This window comes from Nuphar pumila, chromosome 13, assembly GCF_984573655.1.
Source record: "Nuphar pumila chromosome 13, dmNupPumi1.hap1.1, whole genome shotgun sequence".
In the NCBI taxonomy this organism is placed as follows: Eukaryota; Viridiplantae; Streptophyta; class Magnoliopsida; order Nymphaeales; family Nymphaeaceae; genus Nuphar; species Nuphar pumila.
In genome coordinates, this window is record NC_143261.1 from 83138509 (window position 1) to 83162544 (window position 24036).

Consider the following 24036-nt stretch of genomic DNA (forward strand, 5'->3'; position numbering starts at 1 on the left):
GATATACGGTAATTCAGCATAATATCTTACAAATCGATACGGTAATTCAACATAATATATTACAACTCGATATTAACGAACAAAATAGCATAAGATATTATGTGTTTTCTAGTGTTGGTTTGTAAGATATTGTTTTGATTTTATTTGGGCTTTGATTGTGTCTAACCGTTGATCAGGAAGGAGGTGAAAAGGAGGATGACAATGACAATGCATGTGAGGTATAGTGAATTAGAACATGGTATGCTCAATGCATTTGTTCATCTGCGTGATTTTTAGTTTGTAGTGTATTGTCAACCTTTTCTACGTGGTTTTTGTAGTTTGTAATGATTTTGAATACGAAGTGTCATTGACACGATCGCGGGTAAGAATCAAAGAACCCCCATCTTCTCCACCCTCTGTTCTGTTGTTGTCTTATCGCGACACACCAACAACGTCAAAGAAACCGATGTTGGAGGAGCCAACCCCACCAAGAAGGCAGTTGCAGTTGAAATTGGAGGAGCCTCCATCTTCCCCATTTCAGTCTTCTCCTCCAAGATTGCCGTACCATGAAGCCTCGTTGTCGAGGAGACCCTTGTTGAGGAGCCTCCAAGAAGGCAGTCTGTGAGATTGCAGGAGCCCCCACGTTCACCATCAACATCTCTTCTGTGCTTGTCATATCGGGAAGCTTCATTCTCAAAAAGGCGGGTTGCGGAGGCGATTTTACCTCATTCATTTGCTCAAAAAAAAAGAGAGTGTGCTGACAAAAATAGTAATCAGTCTGACATTAAGAAGCCAAAGATTGAACCTGCTGATGAACCTTTCCCTATTTCATCAATTAATGACCCTGAAGTTCCCATTTCTATGAAAGTTGGTAAGAATTTTCACTTCTCTTTGGCTTGATAACTTACAAATCGATATACGGCAATTTAGCATAATATCTTCCAAATTGATATATGACAATTCAGCATAATATATTACAAATCGATATTAACAATCAAAACAATATCTCACAAATCGATACTAGGAAACACATAATATCTTACAAATCGATATACAACAATTCAACATAATATATTATAAATCGATATTAAGAAACAAAACAATATCTCACAAATCGACACTAGAAAACACATAACATCTTACAAATCGATATACGGTAATTCAACATAATACATTACAAATCGATATTAACAAATAGAATAATATCTCACAAATCGACACTAGAAAATATATAATATCTTACAAATCGATATACAAATTCAGCATAATATATTAAAAATCGATATTAATAAATAAAACAATATCTCAATAAAATTGATATAATATCCTATATATTTATAGTATACATCATGTTAGGAAGCAATATCTACAAATCGATGATAAAATATCATAAAAATCGAGAGGAAAATTCCTATTAATACCTTACAAATCGTTATTAAGAATCAAAATATAAATCGATATTAAAAATTGATTTATAATATATTGTGCAATATTATATCGATTTGTAAAATATGTTGATTTGCAAGACATTTGTATTATGATTTGAAATGTGTGCCTACAGAATTGACATTGTTGTGATTTGCGTGCTTGAGGTGGTAATTTGTGTATTCAACACATGTGTACCTGGTGTATAATTTTGGTTTATGGATCAATATGAATTTTGTACACAGTCTTACAAAATTTGTATATACAGTCTACAAAATTTGTTACAAATGTCTATATACAAAAAAATTGTCATGTTCAGGAAATTGAATGTTGAACAAAAAATTGTTATCTCTATCTCTCAGCAGTAGAATATAACCCTCTTCACATTATCCTTGAGAATATATATACATTTAAAATGGCTTTCTCTTACTTCTAGGTGCCTCGCGTCCTTCATTGCTTTCTAGGTAATCTTGCACTCTAGGGTTTTGTATCTTTTGCAATTAGAAAATCCATCAATTTTTTGCATAGTTGTGTGCAGAATCCAGGAATATCATCCTGAAAAAAAATAAAAGTTAGACCAATATAGAAATGTAGTCAGCAATAATATAGGATAATAAAACATGTTTAAGTGTACAACATACAGCGGTGAATTCTGGTACTCGTCCATAGTATATTGCTTCAATATACTTCATTACAAAGATGCCACAATCGACGCCATTATTCTATAAAGGAGCATCTTCTACGACGTGAAGCCTCCATGGGCCAATGTTGACACCCAACATGTCTATAAAAAATCCAACCTGTGGTTTATATAAAAGCAAGTAAATTCCTGGCCACGGTAGAAGATACCGTAATCTTATAGATAGAAAATTACCAAATGCACAATGTCACAGTCTACACCAATGTTATAGTCCAAGGAGTTGTATAACCATATTTTTTGTTTTTGTACATCCAACACGTATAAGACCCAATGCTTTTCCGATTGCCACAATGTAAGAATCAATATTTGAAAATCGATGTTAAGAATCAGCATATAAATCGATATTAAGAATCAAAACAATATCTTAAATCGATATGTAAATTCCTATAGATAACTTAAAATAAATATTAAGAATCAACATAGAAATCGATATTAGAAATCAAAACAATATCTTAAATCGATATTAGGAATCAACATATAAATTGATATTAAGAATCAGACCAATATCTTAAATCGATATGTAAATTCCTATTGATAGCTTAAAATAGATATTAAGAATCAACATAGAAATTGATATTAAGAATCAAAATAATATCTTAAATCGATATCAAGAATCAACATAGAAATCAATATTAAGATTCAGAACAATATCTTAAATCGATTTGAAAATTCGTATTGATATCTTAAAAATCGATATTTAGAATCAAAACAATATCTTAAATCGATATTAAAAATCAAAACATCTTAAATCGATATTTAGAATCAACATAGAAATCGATATTAAGAATCAAAACAATATATTAAATCCATATGCAAATTCCTATTAATAGCTTAAAAATCGATATTAAGAATCAAAACAAGATCTTAAATAGATTTAATATCTTAAAAATCGATATGGTCACAAACCTTTTCACTTGACAAAAAGTCTATCATTTGGTCATCGTCACCCCAGTATTGTAGTCCATCTAGAAATTCTGCCGCATATGGCATTCGACGGACGATACTCTATTGAACGAAACAATAATAATAGTAAGTTTAAAACATGCAGGTACATTAGTAAATAAAAAAAATAAACATATAAGATAACCGATATACCATAAAATAAGGGGTGAAGACGCCGACCGGCATGGATAATCCTTTGCTTTGAATATACATGATAAAATCGTGTATGGTCTGTTTACAACAAATATGCACTTGTTAATATACATGACCATGACATACATAAATGTATAACTGATAGTGGTTTCATACATACAAAATTATTGATAGTGTGTCCTTCTGCAGATTTATCTTGCATCTGGTCGATGTTCTCTTCGAGCACTTTGTTGAGTTTTCTGGCACCTTGTTTTGTGGATGTTGCACTGAAATTAACTGAATATTTAGTAAAGGAACTATTGCATATACGTGAACTGTAAATGGCATAAAAAAGATGAAGCAAGTTAAAGGAATCGAAGGTACCCTTTTTTGTGGACGGTCGACTAAATTTCAGCAACCTTCTTCGACATCGATATAGTTTTTGTGACGACGGTGGTTAACTGAAACATCGGTTTTTCTATTCGTTGCTCACGAAACAGAAAAATGAAACGTCACACGTTCCTTGCTCTTAAAGGAAACGTCTTGTGTTCCTTACGGAACACACTACCGAAGTTAAGTGACATTTCATTTCATGTCATTTCACGTCCCACCCATTTTCAAAAATCATGCCCAAAGATTATAATAAATAAATAAATTACATTTCACATTAATTAAAAGACGTCGTTTCATTTGCTAGTATCATCAAAACGATGTTAGTACATGTAAATGAATGACACGTTGCATAACATCAGTAGTGTGCCAGATGACGTTTACCTAAACTCTAGACCCTAAACTAATCTTATGTGACATTCCTTGCACTTAAAGGAAATGCTACAAATAATAAACCCTAAACCAGTAATCACTTAACGGTTGAGCAAACCTACGTACAAATCATGGTAACTTCATAATCGCTATACCTAGTAATCGCTATTACAAGAATCGTTATACATAATAAACTCAAAACTAGTAATCGCTATATGATTTAGCAAACATAAGTATATATTGTGGTAACTTCATAATCGTTATACCTATTAATCACTATACTAAGTAATCGCTATCATAGGAAATATTATAATTAGTAAATCGTAAACTAGTAATCGCTATACGATTTAGCAAATATAAGTACAAATCATGGTAACTACATAATCGCTATACTGAGTAATCGTTATACTAAGTAATCACTATCACAGGAAACACTATAAATAATAAACCTTAAACCAGTAATCGCTATACGAATTAGCAAACGTAAGTACAAATCATGCTAACTTCATAATCGTTATACTAAGTAATCACTATCACAGAAAATACTATAAATAATAAACCCTAAACCAGTAATCGCTATACGATTTAGCAAACGTAAGTACAAATCATGCTAACTTCACAATCACTATACTGAGTAATCACTATTACAAGAATCGCTATAAATAATAAATTCAAAACTAGTAATCATTATATGATTTAGCAAATGTAAGTACAAATCATGGTAACTTCATAATCGCTATACAGAGTAATCGCTATCACAGAAATTGCGATACATAATAAATCCTAAGCCAGTGATTGCTATACGATTTAGCAAACGTAAGTACAAATCATGAAAGAATTATATAATTACAAACCTAAGTTTATGTATTCTTATCAATTTTTTAGTGGCACTTATGTGTTACACTTATTAAGAAAAAAATTATATAATTACAACAAAGAATGATAGAATTACAACATAGAATTATCGGGATACACAAATCACATATGTTTATTCACTGGCACTTGATGACTCAGATGGACATATAAATCGTCTCTTTCTTTGCCTTGGTGGTCTCTTTATTCGGTGGTCTTTTCGTTCCCTTGATCTTATTAAACCCACTGGTAATCATCTCAACTAGTGACCCAATTTATCTCTCTAAATTTTGCATGTCCTTTCGTAACTCCTTATTCTCCCTCTCCAGCATCACTAACCTTTTGTCGGATGATACATTCTCCTTTAGAAGCTGTGTTTGCTCCTTATCGTGTACTGCAATAGAGGGAATCACAAGAAGTGCCAAAGGGACACGATGGACGTTACGTCTATGCTGGAAGACGACATAATCGAGGACAAGAGTGTCCTTACTTTCAGGTTGCTTCTCCTCAATTTATCAATTTAGATACATGGGTTGCCAATATTGTTTAAAATAGTTAGGGTCATATTATTGTTCTTTATAATCATATGATATAGCACGAATACCTCATTTATTCCAGCTATCGAATTGTTTCCTGAAGCGTTCATGCCAATTCATGTTTCTGGCCTCACCACTATTCATCTTCCTTCTCAATAGCACATGCACTTGTGGTACTGATTGTCCCAAGCCAGCTTGTAGGAGTACTCGACTACCATGCTGCAACTCAGCTTTACATTTGCTAAAGAGCCAAATATCGCAGATAGACAGTCTTGCAGTCACAACAACAACCTCTTCGTCCTCGTCCTCCCCATCTCCATATGGTCTCCAGACAACCTGTACAATCGAGATTGTGGTTTAGATATAGACATAATTATTCATGCAAAATTTTGAATACGATAACAATTTATACTAAGGAAGACAACATCCTAAAGTGATGATTACTTAAGAATGCTAAACATTATAATGATTTACGCTAATGCAAGTTAAATGCTAAGGAGATAACGATTTGTACTAAGAAAGACAAAATCCTAAAGATATGATTACTTAAGAATGCTAAACATTATAATGATTTATGCTAATAAAAATTAAATGCTAAGAAGATAACGATTTGTAAAGAAGACAAAATCTTAAAGCGATGATTACTTAAGAATGGTAAACATTATAACGATTTACACTAATGAAAGTTAGATGCTAAGGAGATAACGATTTGTACTAAGGAAGACAAAATCCTAAAGCGATGATTACTTAAGAATGTTAAACATTATAATGATTTACGCTAATGAAAGTTAGATGTTAAGGAGATAACGATTTGTACTAAGGAAGACAAAATCCTAAAGCGATGATTACTTAGGAATGCTAAACATTATAATGATTTACGCTAATGAAAGTTAGATGCTAAAGCGATAACAATTTGTACTAAGGAATACAAAATCCTAAAGCGATGATTACTTAAGAATGATAAACATTATAATGATTTACGCTAATAAAAATTAGATGCTAAGGAGATAACGATTTGTACTAAGGAAGACAAAATCTTAAAGCGATGATTACTTAAGAATGCTAAACATTATAATAATTTTAAACTATTTTCCTCATTTAATTGCAGTCCATCTAAAATGAATTGAGCATTTTCCTGCTTGACATTTATTGAAGCCCATTAGCCAATCTTAAGAAAACCACAAACCGCAGGGCCACACTGAGGACGCAAGGCAACAATATGCTCCCACATCCAAGCCTACAAAAACAATATATTAGTAAGACTACAACCTTCAACGACCTTAGTCTACAAGTACTAAATATGTAATAAATAAATACCTGAATAAATAGCAAAAAACCCCTGACGGTTTTCGTACCCTTACTCGCACGGTAAAGTTGATTGTACAAGTATGCGAGTATAGCAGCACCACATGCCTATTTGTCGACTTCATCTAAGTTTTTCAGGAACTGCAGCCATAAGTAACTTATTCTCGAACCAGAACAATCAAAAAATAAAGTAAGTCCAAAAAAATAAAGAAAGAAGTCACGTAACTCTTGGTCAGTTGCTTCAGATGCACATGCAGCAGACTAACATTCCCATTTATTACAGAAAAAATGAACTTTCATCAATAAGAAATTACTTCCACCAGAAATACACTCACACCATTCTTAGAAGGGTCGTGCAATTGTCCCTTGGGTTATAGTTTAAATCCCGTGTTAGGACAACACTTTCATCGCACTTAAGACCCGTAATCCGTGTCACATCTTCTAGGGTCATGGTCATCTCAAAAACCCCAAACTAGAACATGTTCATCTTATGGTTCTACTTATTGACCAGGTGGGTCATGGCGTTCCAGCAATTTTCAAAATAATGTTGGTCCAAAAGGCCGCTGAAGTGCATCTTTCATAATCGGTCCTTCTGATATTCACTCAGCTTTCTGTGCCACGGCAGAACTACAGGCCACTGACACCGCCCTTTCAACTTTTCACCTACTGCTTTGCTTCTCTTCTGACCTACATGTAGCACAAAATATCAAATCACAATTAATCGCTATACATAGTAATCGCTATCACAGTAATTGCTATACATAATAATCGTTATACATAGTAATCACTATAATAGTAATTACTATACAGAGTAATCGCTATTCATAGTAATCGTTGTACAGAATAATCACTATACATAATAATACCTACAACAATACATCACGACATCCAGTAGCCATTAACATACCTTGGTCACACTTTTCTCTTTTACATCCCCTCACTTTCTCTGCTTTTGTACTTCTTCCTTCATTCGCTCTTTCGCATCCATCCTCTGCTTTTTCCTTTCCCTTTCCTTCTATTCATCCTCCTGCTTCTTCCTTTCTCTTTCCTTCTCTTCCTCGTCCTCCTTCTCCTTCCTTTGTCTTTCCTTCTCTTTCTCGTCCTCCTTCTACTTCCTTTGTCTTTCCTTCTCTTTCTCGTCCTTCTTCCTTTGCCTTTCCTTCTCTTCCTCATCCTGAATCTGCTTCCTTTGTCTTTCCTCTTCCTTCTTCTTCAATTGTCTTTGCTTCTCTTCCACCTCCTCCTTTTTCAACTGTCTTTGCTTCTCTTACTCCTCCTTCTTCTTCTTCAATTGCCATCGCTTCTCTTCCTTATTCTCCTTATTATTCTTTTGTTTTTTCTTCTCCTCCTCCTTTTGCCTTCGCTTCTCTTCCTCCTTCTTCTTCTGCCTTCACTTCTCTTCCTCCTTCTCTTTATTCTTCCTTTGTCTTTCCCTCTCCTCCTCCTCCTTTTGTCTTTGCTTCTCTTCCTCCTTCTCCTTATTCTTCCTTTGCTTTTCCCTATCGTCCACCTCCTCCTTCTTTTGCCTCGATTTTCTTTGCTTTTTTTCATTATCCTCCTCCTTTCTTTCCTTTTGCTTCTCTTCGTCATCATTCTTCTTCTTTTTCATCTGTACTTCTTCCTCATCATTCTTCATTGAATTATTATCTTTAATATTTGATGGATTAGGCTCTGCTCTATACTTTACCAGCAATTGCTCCATTTCTTTATCATTCTCAATCATCATTATTTTGTAGTACGCTTCTAATTGCTCATACAAGCATATTGTTTAATAATTTTATCAAGAGATTTCTCCTCTAACGACAAAGTGTTTCTTCTCTTACGAATGTAAGCCATTGGTAACCTGCACAACACAAAAACTCACCGAGACAGCAAAGGGTGCTCCAACGAAAGAAGACGAAGCGTTAAATTTTTTGTGGAACGTTTATGGGGTAATATTGTGAGAATCTCCTTTTATAGTAGAGGAGTTTAATGCTTATGGGACCCACCAAATATTTGATAATAAAATAACATATACCTTTAAGCGATTCACGTTTTAGGTGGTTTACGCAATAATGTCTTTGTCAGCCACAAATCGATATGAAAATTTCTGTTGATAGCTTATAAATCGATGTACAGAATCAGGATATAAATCAATATTAAGAATCAAAACAATATCTTAAATTGATATCAAGAATCAGCATAGAAATCAATATTAAGATTCAGAACAATATCTTATATCGATTTGAAAATTTGTATTGATATCTTAAAAATCGTTATTTAGAATCAAAACAATATCTTAAATCGATATTAAGAATTAAAATAATATCTTAAATCGATATTAAGAATCAACATAAAAATCGATATTAAGATTCAAAACAATATCTTAAATTGATTTAGAAATTCGTATTGATATATTAAAAATCGCTATTTAGAATCAAAATAATATCTTAAATCGATATTAAGAATCAAAACAATATCTTAAATCGATATGGCAATTCCTATTGATATCTTAAAAATCATTATAATGTTTAGTCGATTTGCCTTTGTTACAAAAATATTGTCATAATATCATGCAAATCGATGATCAAATATCATACAAATCGATATGAAAATTCATGTTGACAACTTATAAATCGATATACATAATCAACATATAAATCGAAGGTTTAGGTTTAGGTTTAGGGTTTAGGTTTTAGGTTTTAGGGTTAGGGTTTAGGGTTTAAGGTTTAGGGTTTAGTAATATATTAAGGGTTTAAGGTTTAGCGTTACGGTTTAGTAATTTATTAAGGGTTAGGGTTTAGGTTTAGGTTTAGGGTTTAGGGTTTAGATTTAGGTTTAAGGTTTAGGATTTAGGGCTTAGGGTTTAGGGTTAGGGTATAAGGTTTAGGGTTTAGGGTTTAGGGTTAGGGTTTAGAATTTAGGGTTTAGGGTTAGGGTTTAGGGTGTAGTAATATATTAAGGGTTTAGGGTTAGGTATAATAATATATTATGGGATACATATACCGATTTGTAAAATATTAAGTGCTTTCTAGTGTCGATTTGTTAGATATTGTAGTATGTAATTAAAAACTATACATAATGAATTAATATTGTAGCGACATGAGGTGGCCATTTGCGTGTTTTAATCGTTGCTCATCTAGCGATTTCTATGGAAATCACTTCAAAGCTTCATACCTGTAATTAAATAGTTGTTACGTGAATCGCTATCGTCAACAAGTATAAATCACTATTTCATCAAACGTATAAATCGTTCCTGCTTTAAACGTACAAATCGTTGCTTTAAACATACAAATCGATGTAAAAATCACACCCTTCATAAGTACATATTGTTGTAACGTTTGGGCTTCAACAGTAAACGTCGTTCCGCATCCCGCTCGTTGTCAAAAATTGATATGCCTTGTAAGACTTGGATTCTGGTTGACGATTTATGTGATTTACGTAATGATGTATATGTCGACCACAACAATTTACCTTTGCATAGAAAATATTGGAACAGTATAACGCAAATCGTAGTTGTAGTAACATACTATCGATTTGCAAGATATTGTTTTGTTTGTTAATATTGATTTGTCAGCTATTATGTTGAATTTTTGTATCAATTTGTAATATATTATGCGATATGTATATCGATTTGTAACATATTATGTGTTTGCTAGTGTCGATTTGTAAGATATTTGTATTATGATATTGAAATGTGTGTGTGTGACATTTACATTGTTGCACGATTGCATATTCAAATTGATGTTCATTTAGCGATTAAAATTAAAATCGCTTCACAACATCGTAGCTGTCATCAAATCGTTGTCACGTGAATTGCTATCGTCAACGCACATATACGATAAGTCAATTTTTTTATTAGCAAAGTAAATAACAACTCGATGCATAGTATAGTGCAATGCAACTGACGATCATGACAGATAACATGAAGAATGATGTGCATGTAGATTTAATTTTGCATGGTCGGTAAGAAGAAATCCTTTTGCCTCATAAGTGCGCGTAGTTTTCATTTTCCTCCTCCTTCTTCCTTTGCTTTTCCTTCTTTTTGTCATCCTTCTTCTTCTGCTTCTTCATCTTTAATATCTGATGGATCAGGTTCCACATAATAAATATCCAACAATTTGTTCTTGTCTTTTTCATTCTCAATATTCATTATATTTTGGTACTTTACATAACCCTCATATATATCGGATTGGATGATTTCTCCGAGAGTCATCCCCTCCAACGGCAAAGACTTTCTTGTCTTACGAATTGTAGTCATTGCTAACCTGCATAACACATAAATTTAACCGCAAATCGTTGTAGAAATCGAACCCTTCATAAGTACATATCATTGTAAATCATAAATCGCTACTTCATTAAATGCATAAATCATGGTTGCTTTAAATGTATAAATCATGAATCATAAATCGGCTAAATCACTACTGCTTGAAACGTATAAATCATTGCTATATCGAACAAATCGCTACTGCATTAAATATACAAATCATTGTTAAATTCAAACTTACAAATCATTGTACAAATTTAGCCCTAATAAGTACATATCATTGTAATGTTTGACCTTCATAAGAACAAATCGTGCTAACTATTTTTTGATGCCCAGAAGATGGATAGGTACAAATCTATTTGTTTCAGTATTAAAATAGGTGTTATTTAGCATGAATAGTATAACCAGTTGTAAGATTTAGCATTCATATTTACATAACGGAAATCGATTTGTTTAAATAACGAAACCTTGCACAAAACTCACCCAAAGAACACAAGTTTTGCTAATCTGACAGTGGAGGAGAAACACCTAGAAGGTAGATGCAGTCGATGGTGGCAACGGTGCTCCGACTATGCTCTGACGACAATAGACGATGAAAAGAGGTGCTTCGACGACATCAAAGGATGCATCATCAAAGGGAGCTCATGTTACAGCAGATGGTGCATCGTTAAATGGTGAGCCAGAACGTTTAGGGTGACATATTGCGAGGAGCTCCTGTTAAAGCAGAATCGTTTACTCCTTAGGGCAAAAATGATGATGATTTTAACTCTTTCTCTCGTCTGGCGGGAGGATATTTTTGTCCTTTACTCAAAACGTTGTTTCATGGCGCTAATGGCGAAAAGGATAATTAAGTCTTTGCAAACAAATCGGGCTCTGATGCTAAGTGATGCTGACACACATGGGAAAACATGCTACACGTGCTTATATACGTGGCGCTCATTCAGACCCGAGAACACGCACCTGCGTGTTATGGGGGGGACATATAACCTGCTTCGGCCCCATGGTGACAAATATCATCATATTTGCGAAAAAAAACACAAAAAATACTGTGAGAAATTTCCTGAAAGTTTTAAGCGGTGATTTCTCACCATATTTTCAAAATATCATGTTTTTTATAAAAAGACAAAAACTGTGTTTAATATATTTTTTAACAGCTATTTATCATGAAAAATTATGTATTTTTATTTTTAAATATATTTTATTTGTATTTCTTAATAAATATTTATTTTTTACCTTTTTTTTTATTTGCTTACTATTGCTTACCATTCTCTACCTAATTAAAGTATTACACATGAAAAAAAAACGTACAGTTAGGCAGACAACATGGAGACAGAGAATGAATATGTCTATATGAGTCGAGAAGTAGGAGGGATCAGGTGGGGGAGACCTTTAACTGAAAACTGTCCAAGGCACCTTGGATGCCGTTCATCTGCAAATCCAACGCATAAAAAAAGTCTTGTGGGGCCCAGTCGTTTTTATGGGTTTTGGGTGTCCCTTGGACCTGATCCGCTCTTACCCGAAAGTATGAATCCCAATACGGCAAATACTGTTATAAACGGATCCAGTTGTACGAGGGCAGTCATAGGTTAGATCCGGACCGTACCTGAACAACGTAAGAACCCCTTTTGAGGTGAAGGGATGAAGGGATTGGATGAGAGAGAGAGAGAGAGAGACGCTTTGGTGACGTAGTTGTAGGATGTAGCCAATTTTTGCATCGTCTATCACTCTATTTAATTTTTCTCCTTCTCCAGAAAGATCCCCATCTCTCCAAGAAGGAAAGCGTCGGTTCCCACCTTCCAATCGAGACGCAATAAGGAAGGCCATCATCTTCCAACTCCCATCCAACCATTGGACCACCCACATCACAATTCGAGAGAGAGAGAGTCTTTTGAATGCCCAAAGCTCCAGGGTAGTGGCTTTCTTCACGTGCTGAGACGGTTTCACGACTTTGGTGGTGAGTTTTCCTCTAGATTTTGATAGTTTGTGACCCCTTTGTTCGTACGAAAGGAGTAACTGAAACTTTAGGTTCTTGGGTGATGCTAGATTGGTGTTTTTTGGGGTGCCCTGTGTCACCATGAGTTCGAGTTCCAGTCGATCCCTCTGTCCCATGGGAGGAATAAAAGAAGGGACGACTGAGGATGGTTATTCAAGGAGGTACTTCTACGAGCCCGGTTTGTACAACCATCAGTTGGTTGGTCGTTCAGAGAGGAAGCTACTTGTTCTCGATGTCAATGGCTTGCTGGCGCATACGGTCTTTGAAACGAATGTCGCGACCATGCCGAAAAATCGGCAGCCCGACGGCCTTGTTGGTAGAAAATTAGGTGAGGTATCACCTTGTTTGTGAAGGAATTTGGGGTTTCTTCTGCTCTTTCTCTTTGTGAAGGTTGTTGGAGGTGCTTTATCTTTTACCATGTTGGTGAGATTTGTTGTAACTGTTTTTGTTTCAGTTTTCAAGAGGCCCTACTGTGATGATTTCTTGAGGTTCTGTTTTGAAAGATTTGATGTGGGAATTTGGTCTTCTGCTAGGAAGTAAATGCTCTGCCTGTGCTCCCTAATTTGAGATCAGGGTGTAATTTTCCTCTATCTTCCTATTTGAGTGGCTATGTAAGAATTTACATATGATTTTTCTTTTTCTTTTTTCCTTTTTACTAAGTCTCAATTGTCACTGTTGAAGGAGCAACGTGGAGGGGGTCATTCTTCTTCTGTTGGGAGATTTGAGACATAGACTGTTGTTTTGCTGGGTAAATATGCCAGACCATACTCTCCTGTTGACATGGTATTGGTGCACAAAATGGAAACTCGGTTGGTTAATACTCAGTATCATAAAACGAGAGAGATGTCTAAACGGTTTCAAAGGAAAAAATAAAAAAATAATAACAGTAATGATACAGAAGTTAGATAATTGTTTAAGAAACAATTAGCTACAGGAGCTATGAAGTTAACCATCTAGCTCTTTCCTTGTAATGTAAATATGTATACAATTAAATGCCTCTAGGCCAAAATTTTACTGTATTTAACAATGTATGGGAATTTTATTAGTGTGCAAAATATTCCTAGGATCTTCATGATTGAAGAGTTATTGGTAAAGACAGGTTCTTCTGACCCTGACAGGATTATTTTTCTGGGTCAGGTCATGATAACTTTTAAATTTATGGATATATAGCTAATTATATATATATATATATATATATATATATATATATATATATATATAGAAGACCATAATGGATGCGCGCCACCTCGCGTCCAGCATTAGGTTTGCACCATTAGCGGTGGTCACGACCGCTGCTAATGTGCTGGGCGGAAAAACATGAATTAGCGGTGGTCGTGACCGCTGCTAATTCCTGTTTCACTTAAAAAAAAACTGTCGCCGCTGATCCACACGCGATCAGTGGTGGAGAAGCATCCGATAACAGTGGATGATTTTCTTGTCCACTGTTACGGGCTTCTCTCTCTCTCTCTCTCTCTCTCTCTCTATATATATATATATATATATATATATATATATATATATATAGTAGCTGCCTATGGCCTTAGCTGCCTACGACAGCCTACCGCGAGCGAGGGGCATTTTCGAGTTGTTTTTCCCAAATATGACCACACAAATGCGTTCAACATAGTCGATTTGCTAGGAAATGACACTTGGATAGTGTTTTTTCAATATAAAACATGAATTTTAGGCCTTGAATACTTATGATATTTATACAAATTTTACACCATCAATTTTCAAGCCTTACAAAAACCTATCTGCATGTCGGAATCGAATGATGCAACAGTCCATTCCTATAAAATCAAACACGTAGAATACATGCATGGTCAGATTCGAGAAAAACATGGAAAAGAACCCTTCAATAGCACCGTAGGTAGGCACGGATCAATGTAGGCAGCTACTCTACTCTCTCTCTCTCTCTCTATATATATATATGCTATACACAATTGTATAAGTACATATGTATTATGTAAACTATATACATTCATATACAATGATTTGATTAAATCATAGTGTGTGCATGTGTATGTGTGTGTGTAAACTTTACAACATACATATCTACATGAATTTTTTATAAATTTATATGAATGTTTTATTATGTCAACATATACCATTATAAAACATGTACACATGACTTGACTGAGTGAACTTATAACCACCGAGCTGACTCGGTGAGTTTTCAATGGGGACGATATGCTCCTTTTCTTGAGGATATCAGACAACAATTGGAATAGAGACTGAATTTAATGGAATGCCTGGTTACCATCTAGTACAGTTATTCCACCAGTTTATTGATTTATTCTGGGCCTCTATTGGATTGGAACTCTGTGAAAGGGACCTGATATTTGAGCTTAAAGTGGATAAAACCTACTTGAATAGACATAATCCCTGCATTTTTTCCCTCGTCCACTATGTTTCCAGCATCAATTCCTTAATTTTTTTGATATACATAGTATTCTCAATACTGATTTCTTGCTAGTTGTGTTCTTGATTTGTAATATGTCCGATTTTACTGTGTGCCTCTGTTAACGCGTATTGCATAGTTGTTGTTATAAGTGGCTCCATTAAAAAAAAATTTGCAGCATGCTTAACTTATATCTGAATTCCCATGATCTAGCATACTGTTGCATCTAATGAGTGCTGTTTTATCATATCCTGTTATGTACATGAGTTTTGTGTTTAAACTTAAGTGATCAAAGTGTAAAATGAGATGCATTCTTATTGTTTGTATTGCTGATTTTCGATTACATATTTCTTGTCCCTATTTTCTTATTTCATGAAGTTGGATAACAAGGTTATAGAACAATTTAAAGCATAATTTCTTGATGGACAATTGGACACTTTGTGAAAAGAAAAACTTCACAATTTGATTTCTTGTCTGCCTTATTTCTTTGCAGTAATATTGTATTCTTTATTTTTTTAGTTATTCTGTGTTCATAAATTTGTTAAGCTGGCAAGAAAAAGTTGTACAAAACTGGCTAGTGCAACTTCTAAGCAGAATATGTGCATAAGCACAGCGTGTATATGTGGTGTTGGTTACTAATTTCAATATGAAGCCCTCATCTCTTCTAAACAGGAGTTCTGACATCCAATCGGAATTTTGAGGGTTTTTTTTTTTCGCTTCTCCTCTTATCTACTCTTCTTCATTTCTCTTCTTCTTCCCTCATTCTTCTTCTCTTTCCTAGATTATTTTGTGCACCCACACCTCAAGTGGGTCTGTTTCTCTCTTGGATCTGAGGCTCACGTGAATCTTGTTCACGTGAACCCAGATCGTAAAAGGAGTGGCTGTGTTTCACGTGAATCACTGAAATTGACTCACGTGAAACACCTGACCAATCACGATCCTATTTCATTTTATTGCTTGTCTGTTCGATCTTCCTGTGTCTAACCTTCTCCTCGTACTTGCACATTCAAATATATGTTTACTGTATAGTTCCCTTCCTGATTCTTATTTTTGCAAATATATTTAACGTGTGAAGATGTTTTTCACACGTCGTTGAATAACAATTTTCACAAGTTGAACATCAGTTCCTGCATCCTCCGATTCTGACAATTTACGACCCTCTGTTCCAAAAAAAAAAAAGAGGGTTAGAATTTTTCGTGGATACTCCTGTTGATTCTCATTCTCAATGGATTCTTATCACTCTCAATCAAACCTTTCTTCAAGTTTTCTCAACCAACTTGTTTCTGAAAAGTTAAACACCTCAAATTTCTTGATTTGGAAGAGACAAATTATTCCTTTCATAAGGAGTCAAGGCCTCTTAGGTCACCTGGATGGAACCACTTCAGTCCCACCAGAATTTATCCTGAGAGAAGAAAAAGATGACCAAGGGGCGAGTTCAATCGTGTATGTCAAAAATGTTGAATTTCTCAATTGGGAAAAGAAAGATCAATCAGTTGTTGCATACATCACATCAACTCTGTCTCAAGAGATTTTCGTTGCCATTCCTGACAACTGTACAACGCTACAACTCTGGGAACGACTGGTTCGGACGTATTCGCAGGTTTCTCAAGCAAGAGTGTTTTTTCTAAAAAAAGAATTTCAGTTGCTAAGGAAAGATTCTATGACCATCATGGAATATTTGAACAAGATAAAGATCATCACAGACCAACTTGCAGTTATAGGGTGCCGTTAGTGATAATGGCATGGTGCAACAAACTCTGAGTGGATTGGGATTTGACTACAATATGATAGTTACATCACTATTGTGCCTTCCTGTTCTTCCTACCTTCGATGAACTACGAGCCAAATTGATCCAGTATGAAATGACTCTGAAGGGATTCTCTGAAGAAACTCATAATCACCCAAATACTCAAGAAGTTTTGACTACAGGAGTGACTTATGGTAGAGGACGGGGACGAGGAGGACAAGGGCGAAGTGGACATGGAGGGTGTAGTTTACTTCCCACTCCAAACATGTTAGCCCATGCGCAGGGACCAAGATCCATTCCTACTTGCTTCCTTTGTAACAAGAAGGCGCATATCAAAGCGAATTGTTGGCATAATCCAGAGAATAAAGGAAAGGGTCCGCAGACAGAAACCAAAAAAAAGTTCACAAATACCAGAGACAGTGGAGAGATTAAAGATTTGCTTATATCTGCCTTGTCAGAGTTAAAATTGAAGTAGAGTGATGAAGGCACATGGTTTGTCGATTTAGGGGAGCAACTCATGTAACCGGCGATGCAGGTAAAATTTCTAACCCTATTCCTTATTTCGGAAAAAGTAAGATTGTCACTGGAGACGGATCCCACCATCCTGCTTCTCATGTTGGAAAGACTGTCATTCCCATGTCACATTCCACTCTTACCCTTTCTGACGTTCTTCATACTCCTGACATTAAGAAAAATATTGTCTCCATCTCCAAACTTATTGATGATAATAATGCTTCAGTTGAATTCACTCCCTTCTCTGTGCAGGTCAAGGACTTACACACGAGGGAAACATTCGTTGAAGGAAAGAGACGAGGCAACATGTATGTCTTTGAAGAAGCTCCATGTCATGATGTTCACCCTGCTCACCTGATTTCGAAGCCTTCATTAGAGTCGTGTTCATCCTCTTCTGCCAGTGTTTTTAGTATTTCTGAATGTAATAAGCCATTCTTATGGCATAGTCGGTTAGGACATTGTGGGAGTCATTTTATTGAGAAACTTGTTTCTAATAATCTCATTCCAAAAGAAAGTCTTAATGGGGATGAGAGAAGTCATAAATGTTCTAGTTGTCTTTCATGCAAGAGTCATGTATTGCCTTTCCATTCCATTAATAAGAGAGCTTCAAAACCTTTTGAGATTATTTGTTCTGATGTGTGGGGACCCACTCCAATTGTCTCTGGGTCTGGAAGCAAATATTATCTAATCTTTGTTGATAGTTATTCTCGATACACTTGGATATATTTCATAAAAAATAAGTCAGAAGTCTTCTCTTTGTTTCAAAATTTTCTTTCCTTAGTCAAAAATCAATTTTCTGATTCCATTCAATTTTTCCAATGTGATAGAGGTGGGGAATTCTCATCCCGTGATTTTATTTCTTTTCTTCGAAATAACGGAATAGGAAGAAGGGTGTCCTGCCCTCACACTTCTCAACAAAATGGGATTGCTGAACGAAAACATAGACATATCGTTGAAAGTGCCATAAGTATGCTTCATGATAGCAATCTTCCTATCAACCTATGTACAAAAGCTTTTCATTCTGCCGTGCATGTGATAAATAAATTGCCCATGGTCGTTCTGGAAAATAAGTCTCCTTATCACTGTCTCTTTGGATCTCATCCTAGTTATCATGATCTGCGTGTTTTTGGATGTGTTTGCTATGTGCATATTGATTGGTCCCTGAGAAACAAGTTTCAGGACAAGGCCCAGAATGTAGATTTGTGGGATATGCAGATGACTACAAAGGATATAGGTGTTATGATCCCACCAACAAACGTATCAGAATCTCAAGAAATGTTGTCTTTGATGAACAAAATTTTGATGATAGAGCTGATGCAACGAATATACCAATTGAAGTTTACTATCCTTAGTTGAGTTCAAAACTTTTTGCTGGCTCCAATAAAGCATGTTCATCAGATTGCGTGCAACAAGAAGAGATGTCTAAGAACACTGAGACGTCGGGGCCACAGAATTCAGAGAAAGCACCGGGTAGATACAAAGGCATTGTCTATTCTAGACAGAGACCGACAACATCAAGCCATTCAAATCATGTTTCAGTCAGCCATCCGACTCCTCACACTCTTGAGGTCAGAAAATCAAGTCGCATACGACATCCCATTGACAGGTGGGTTAGCTATAACAACTTTTCCTTGGATCTTCAACTATTTTTAACTGCTCTCAATAAGGAAGATGAGCCCACTATGTACTACCAGGCAGCCACTTCTACCAAGTGGGTAGAAGCCATGAATGATGAAATGCAAGCCTTGCATGAATGTGGATCCTGGGAAGTTGTTCCCAGACCACCTGACAAAAATGTTGTCAGATGTAAATGGGTCTACAAGATAAAGTACAAGCCAGATAGAACCATTGAACGATACAAGGCAAGGCTCGTGGCAAAAGAATTCACTCAAGAAGCAGGGCAAGACTATGATGAGACTTAAAGTCCGGTTGTAAGAATGAAAACAATTTGAATTATTATTTCTCTGGCTATTGAACATGGATGGAAGTTGAGTCACAACTTGATGTAAAAAATGCTTTCTTGCATGGGGACTTGAAGGAGGAAGTGTACATGGAGCACCCCCCTGGATATCAAGAACAAAATTGTAAAACTCATGTGTGTAGGTTAAAAAGAGCTATCTATGATCTGAAGCAAGCATCTCGCTCTTGGTTTGACAGCTTCTCACTAGAGATTCAGAAACATGGATTTTCACGTTCCATGCTGGACCACTCATTGTTTATTTTTAGAAGTCAGACTGTGACCACTCTGTTATTAATTTATGTCGATGATATTGTTATCACAGGAAACTCTGCGGCCCACATCCAAGAAGTAAAAGACTTACTAGGTCAGAGGTTCAAAATGAAAGATCTTGGAGCTCTGCGCTATTTTCTTGGTGTAGAAGTTGATAATCAGGCTCATGGCTTGACCCTTACTCAGCACAAGTACACCGTAGATGTTCTCAGCAAGGTAGACATGAAAGACTGCAAACCTCTGGGAACTCCGAGTGTGCTTCATCAAAAACTTAGCGCTCATGATGGAGATCTGTGTGATGACCCCACCAGGTATCGAAGCATAATAGGAATGTTACAGTACCTCACATTCACTAGACCTGATATTGTTTATTTAGTCAATAAAGTGTCTCAATTTATGCATGCGCCATGTACTGGACATATGGAGGCCGTCAAGAGGATCCTTAGATATCTGAAAGGGACTATTGGGGATGAATTGATATACTCACCACAGTCATATGGCAAAGATGAGCACAGACTCACCGTATATTGTGATGCAGACTGGGCAGGAGACCCTGACGAACAAAGATCTACATCAGGATATTGTGCCTTCATTGGAAGAAATTTAGTCTCTTGGAGCAGTAGAAAACAAAAGGCTATCGCTAGATCAAGTACTGAGGCTGAATATAGATCTATGGTTGCTGCTACTGCCGAAGCCACATGGATCAAACATCTACTAACTGAAGTAGGAGAAAAGATCTCTCACACTATCTTGCTATGTGACAACCAAAGTGCTATAAACATGTCATTCAATCAAGTACATCACAGTCGTGCTAAGCACATTAAGATTGACCAACACTTTGTGAGACAAAAAGTTGAAGAAAAAGAGATTGAGCTTGAGTTCGTCAATACTGAAAGACAAGTTGCAGACCTATTTACGAAAGGGTTAACAAAGGATCGTTTTTGGATGCTTAAAGGCAAGTTGTGCATGGTCCATAACCATGATCAACTTGAGGGGGAGTGAAAAAGGTGAACAATGTTTCGGGTCTGGATCCTATACCACACCCGAGTTCATTCATGTATAAGCCTGTATTCTTATTTGTATCCGGGTTCGGATATTACACCCGACCCGACCCGACCCATAATGTAATCTTAAGTATATTAATATAACCATTAGGTCAATCTTGACAGCCGCAGCCCCCCTCTTGTAATCTTTTCTTCGTCTCTCTCTTGTTTTCTCAATATAGGTACCAAGATGGAATTCTAACATGGACTTCAGTTTAATGATATTTGATGAATTAGTAATACTTATGTGTTTGAATTGTTTCACATCTTAAAATACTAGAGAGATGTTGACTCGGATCATTGGGACTGCTCTAGTTGATAGGGGTTTGAAAATATGAATGCCTTTGTAAGTGCATGTCAGTGAGGTGGGCTAGGTACCCAATTTATCCAGTATTGCTAAACGTGCATTGCTGCTATCATCATGCAAGAGAGGGGGGCCTTGAAACCTGGATTGTTGCTAAGTTTGTAGTGGTATGAAGGTGGGCGGTCTCCCCTTTCAGCAATGGTTTGTAACTTAGGATTGATGTAGAACATCATTTCCTCAGTGAAGTAACATATGCCACACACACACACACAACAGAGAGAGAGAGAGAGAGAGAGAGAGAGAGAGAGAGAGAGAGAGAGAGAGAGAGAGAGAGAGAGAGAGAGAGAGAGAGAGAGGGTATTGGTGTGGTGTGTGTAGTCCATCCAGTTTTTAGAAGTGCTAAGGACTGAATTATGTCAGCCAAGTAAATTGCCCAAGAACCCATAAGAATCACCAAATTAGGTAAGTTATAGGGCCCCAGAGTTGTATATGCCAATCGGCTGCCTGCTTTTATAATAGAATAGTATAGAATGGCAGTACTTGATAGACTGTTGTATGAGGAAGATGCTGTTAATTTGTGCTCAATAAAATTTGTTATAGAATGGCAGACTTGATGGACTGTTGTATGAGGAAGATGCTGTTAATTTGTGTTCAGTAAAATTTAGCACTAGAGCTCTTCTTTTATGACAAGGAATCCATCAGGATCCCCCGGGAGAGTGGACCAGCCCCATAGTGCTCTATACCTGCTGCAAGTTTGATCCTGAGGGAATCGAACTTGTGATGTCTTGGGCCTCTGAACATCCTGATGCTCGCCCTAAAAACTGGACAACTCCACGGGGGCTAACACTCAAGAATTAATTAAACATCAAGATAACTAATGGCTGGTACATAATAGACATTTATGCTTGGCTGTTAGAATCTGGAAAGGATGTGTTGATTTTGTGAAGGGAACATGAAATGCAATTTTCTAAGCTTAGACTGACTTATCTAGTTCTTTTGCATACATTGATTGCATTTAACTGTTGAATGTTGCAGGACCAGTCTGAGTGCACTGATACTGGGATGCGCACATTAGACAAGTGCAATAAGCCTCTTTTTCTAAAGGAACTGCACAAGCTATGGAACAATGAGAGATTGGTATGGCCCATGCGTTATTACTCATGTGAAAACACTTTATTGATAGATGATTCACCTTACAAGGCACTTAATAATCCGGTAATTTATCCAATCTTTATCTTAGAATCTTTTTATTGATCCTCGTCTCTGCCATTCATGATCGTCGATCATTCATTTGATGTGCTTATGATATTCTTGTTATTATCTCGTCATTGATGTCACTTTCTCTGTTGGGAGCATTTTATATGTTTACGATTTGATTATTGAGATTGACGTCACTGTTAATCATTATCATCATCATCATCATCATCATCATCATCATCATCATCATCATCATCATGACATCAAAAGGGCCTGCCATTTTTCTGCAGCCATTCACAGGAATATTCCCTCATGCGTACGATGTTAATAATGACGATGATTCTAGTTTAGGTGAGGCATTCCTTCATTGTTGTTTTCTGGCTCATTGTTACCATGATTTTCTTCTAAATTTTGTTCAAACGAAAATAATTGAATCTTCTTAATATGTATAGGGCCTGGAGGAGATCTCAGAAATTACTTGGAGGGTATTGCTGATGCACCTGATGTCCAACAATATGTTCAGTCTAAGCCATTCGGCCAGCCTCTAATCTCTCATAATGATCCTAATTGGTGGTTCTATAGCCAGGTTAGCCCAGCTTGTCATCATAGGGCCATGATGTATCATGGAAATTACCGTTTATGATTACACTTTTGCTGCAGAAGCTTCATATTGTAATCTTGATACCAGTCGGAATTCATACTTTCCATATTCTTATATTTCTGGTACTAGTTGAAATACTGTAATTTTGGGCATTGGATATAATTTTTGTCGCAGGAATTCTATTTGAATGCTGCTGAAATGATCCATAAGAATTCAAACAGTCCAGGGATTTTAAAGGCATCCAAGAGGGTAAATTGAACTCCACTTGGATCTCAGGGCACATAATGGCAGGGGACAGTGTTTTCCCATCCGTGCGTCCTGCATTTGCATGGGCATGCAGACGGGTGCGGTTGGCGAATCAAACCCCTTCAATGTAAGATGACCCCAATCCCCATTGGTTCTAGGCCGAATCCCGTACGCACCACTGGTACATCTAGGTCAAACTCATAGAAACAAATATCCATAAAACACATTTTCCAGGAACCCGTTTCTAAAATGCCAAACTCAGCATTTCCAAAAGGTATGCGACCACATGAGAATTACATGGAGAATGCATGAGATTTGCGTTTCCCATCAAAGGGAAGCACGTTTCTTATTTTACCAAAATAATTAATTAAAAATTTCAAATAACACGCCTCAAACTATTTATAGAAACAAAATTTTCAAAAGCGCATGCTACCTTTTGGCAATAATCAAAAGCAAATTTTAGAAAGTTTTAAAAAAGCACCAAAGTTTTTGCATGGTTATTCAGAGATGTCCACAAAGTAATGAGCCGTTAAAATAACGAGTTGCAGTTACCATTTCACTGTTACAAATTTCCTTACCGTCATCCGATATATGGCTCTTAGTTACCCATCTCTCTCTCTCTCTCTCTCTCTCATCCTCTAGTGGGTCCCATCACACTTCAGCAAGAACCAGATATGATCGCTTGCACTATTTGTTGCATGTGAACGCCGAGCGATTGTGTGCCCGTGTACTTCATAGGAGTGCTTAGTGCCTTAGAAATCCTGGTAGCTATCTTATGTGATATAACTTACATGAATAATTTAATAATACTAAGGATTCATGAAACCCTAAGGCTATAACTCCAAAAATAGAGCCAAGGTTCAAAGAACATCTATAAATACA

The 24036-nt window shown here is 36.1% G+C and overlaps 1 protein-coding gene across 2 annotated transcripts; it reads left to right on the forward strand.

Moving 5' to 3' along the window:
- The first annotated feature begins 12560 nt into the window (after positions 1-12560).
- Positions 12561-23107, forward strand: LOC149818906 (putative FCP1 homology domain-containing protein C1271.03c). Of its 2 annotated transcripts, XM_089984462.1 has the most exons (7): positions 12631-12833; positions 12923-13200; positions 13327-13408; positions 13554-13620; positions 22146-22325; positions 22598-22658; positions 22760-23107. In XM_089984462.1, exons 2-7 carry the CDS (start codon positions 12954-12956, stop codon positions 22948-22950), a joined length of 828 nt encoding a protein of 275 aa, XP_089840588.1. In that variant the 5' UTR covers positions 12631-12833; positions 12923-12953; the 3' UTR covers positions 22951-23107. The 2 variants fall into 2 exon arrangements, with proteins under 2 accessions (XP_089840589.1, XP_089840588.1); XM_089984463.1 differs by lacking the exon at positions 22598-22658 and having other exon boundaries at positions 12561-12833.
- The last annotated feature ends 929 nt before the right edge of the window (positions 23108-24036 follow it).

Excerpts from the sequence above, each read along its gene's own strand:
- LOC149818906 (XM_089984462.1), top strand. The coding sequence starts at position 12,954 with ATGAGTTCGAGTTCCAGTCGATCCCTCTGTCCCATGGGAGGAATAAAA. Across the intron at positions 13,621-22,145 it reads ATAGACTGTTGTTTTGCTGG|GACCAGTCTGAGTGCACTGA; the intron begins GTAAATATGCCA and ends TGAATGTTGCAG. Across the intron at positions 22,659-22,759 it reads TGACGATGATTCTAGTTTAG|GGCCTGGAGGAGATCTCAGA; the intron begins GTGAGGCATTCC and ends TAATATGTATAG.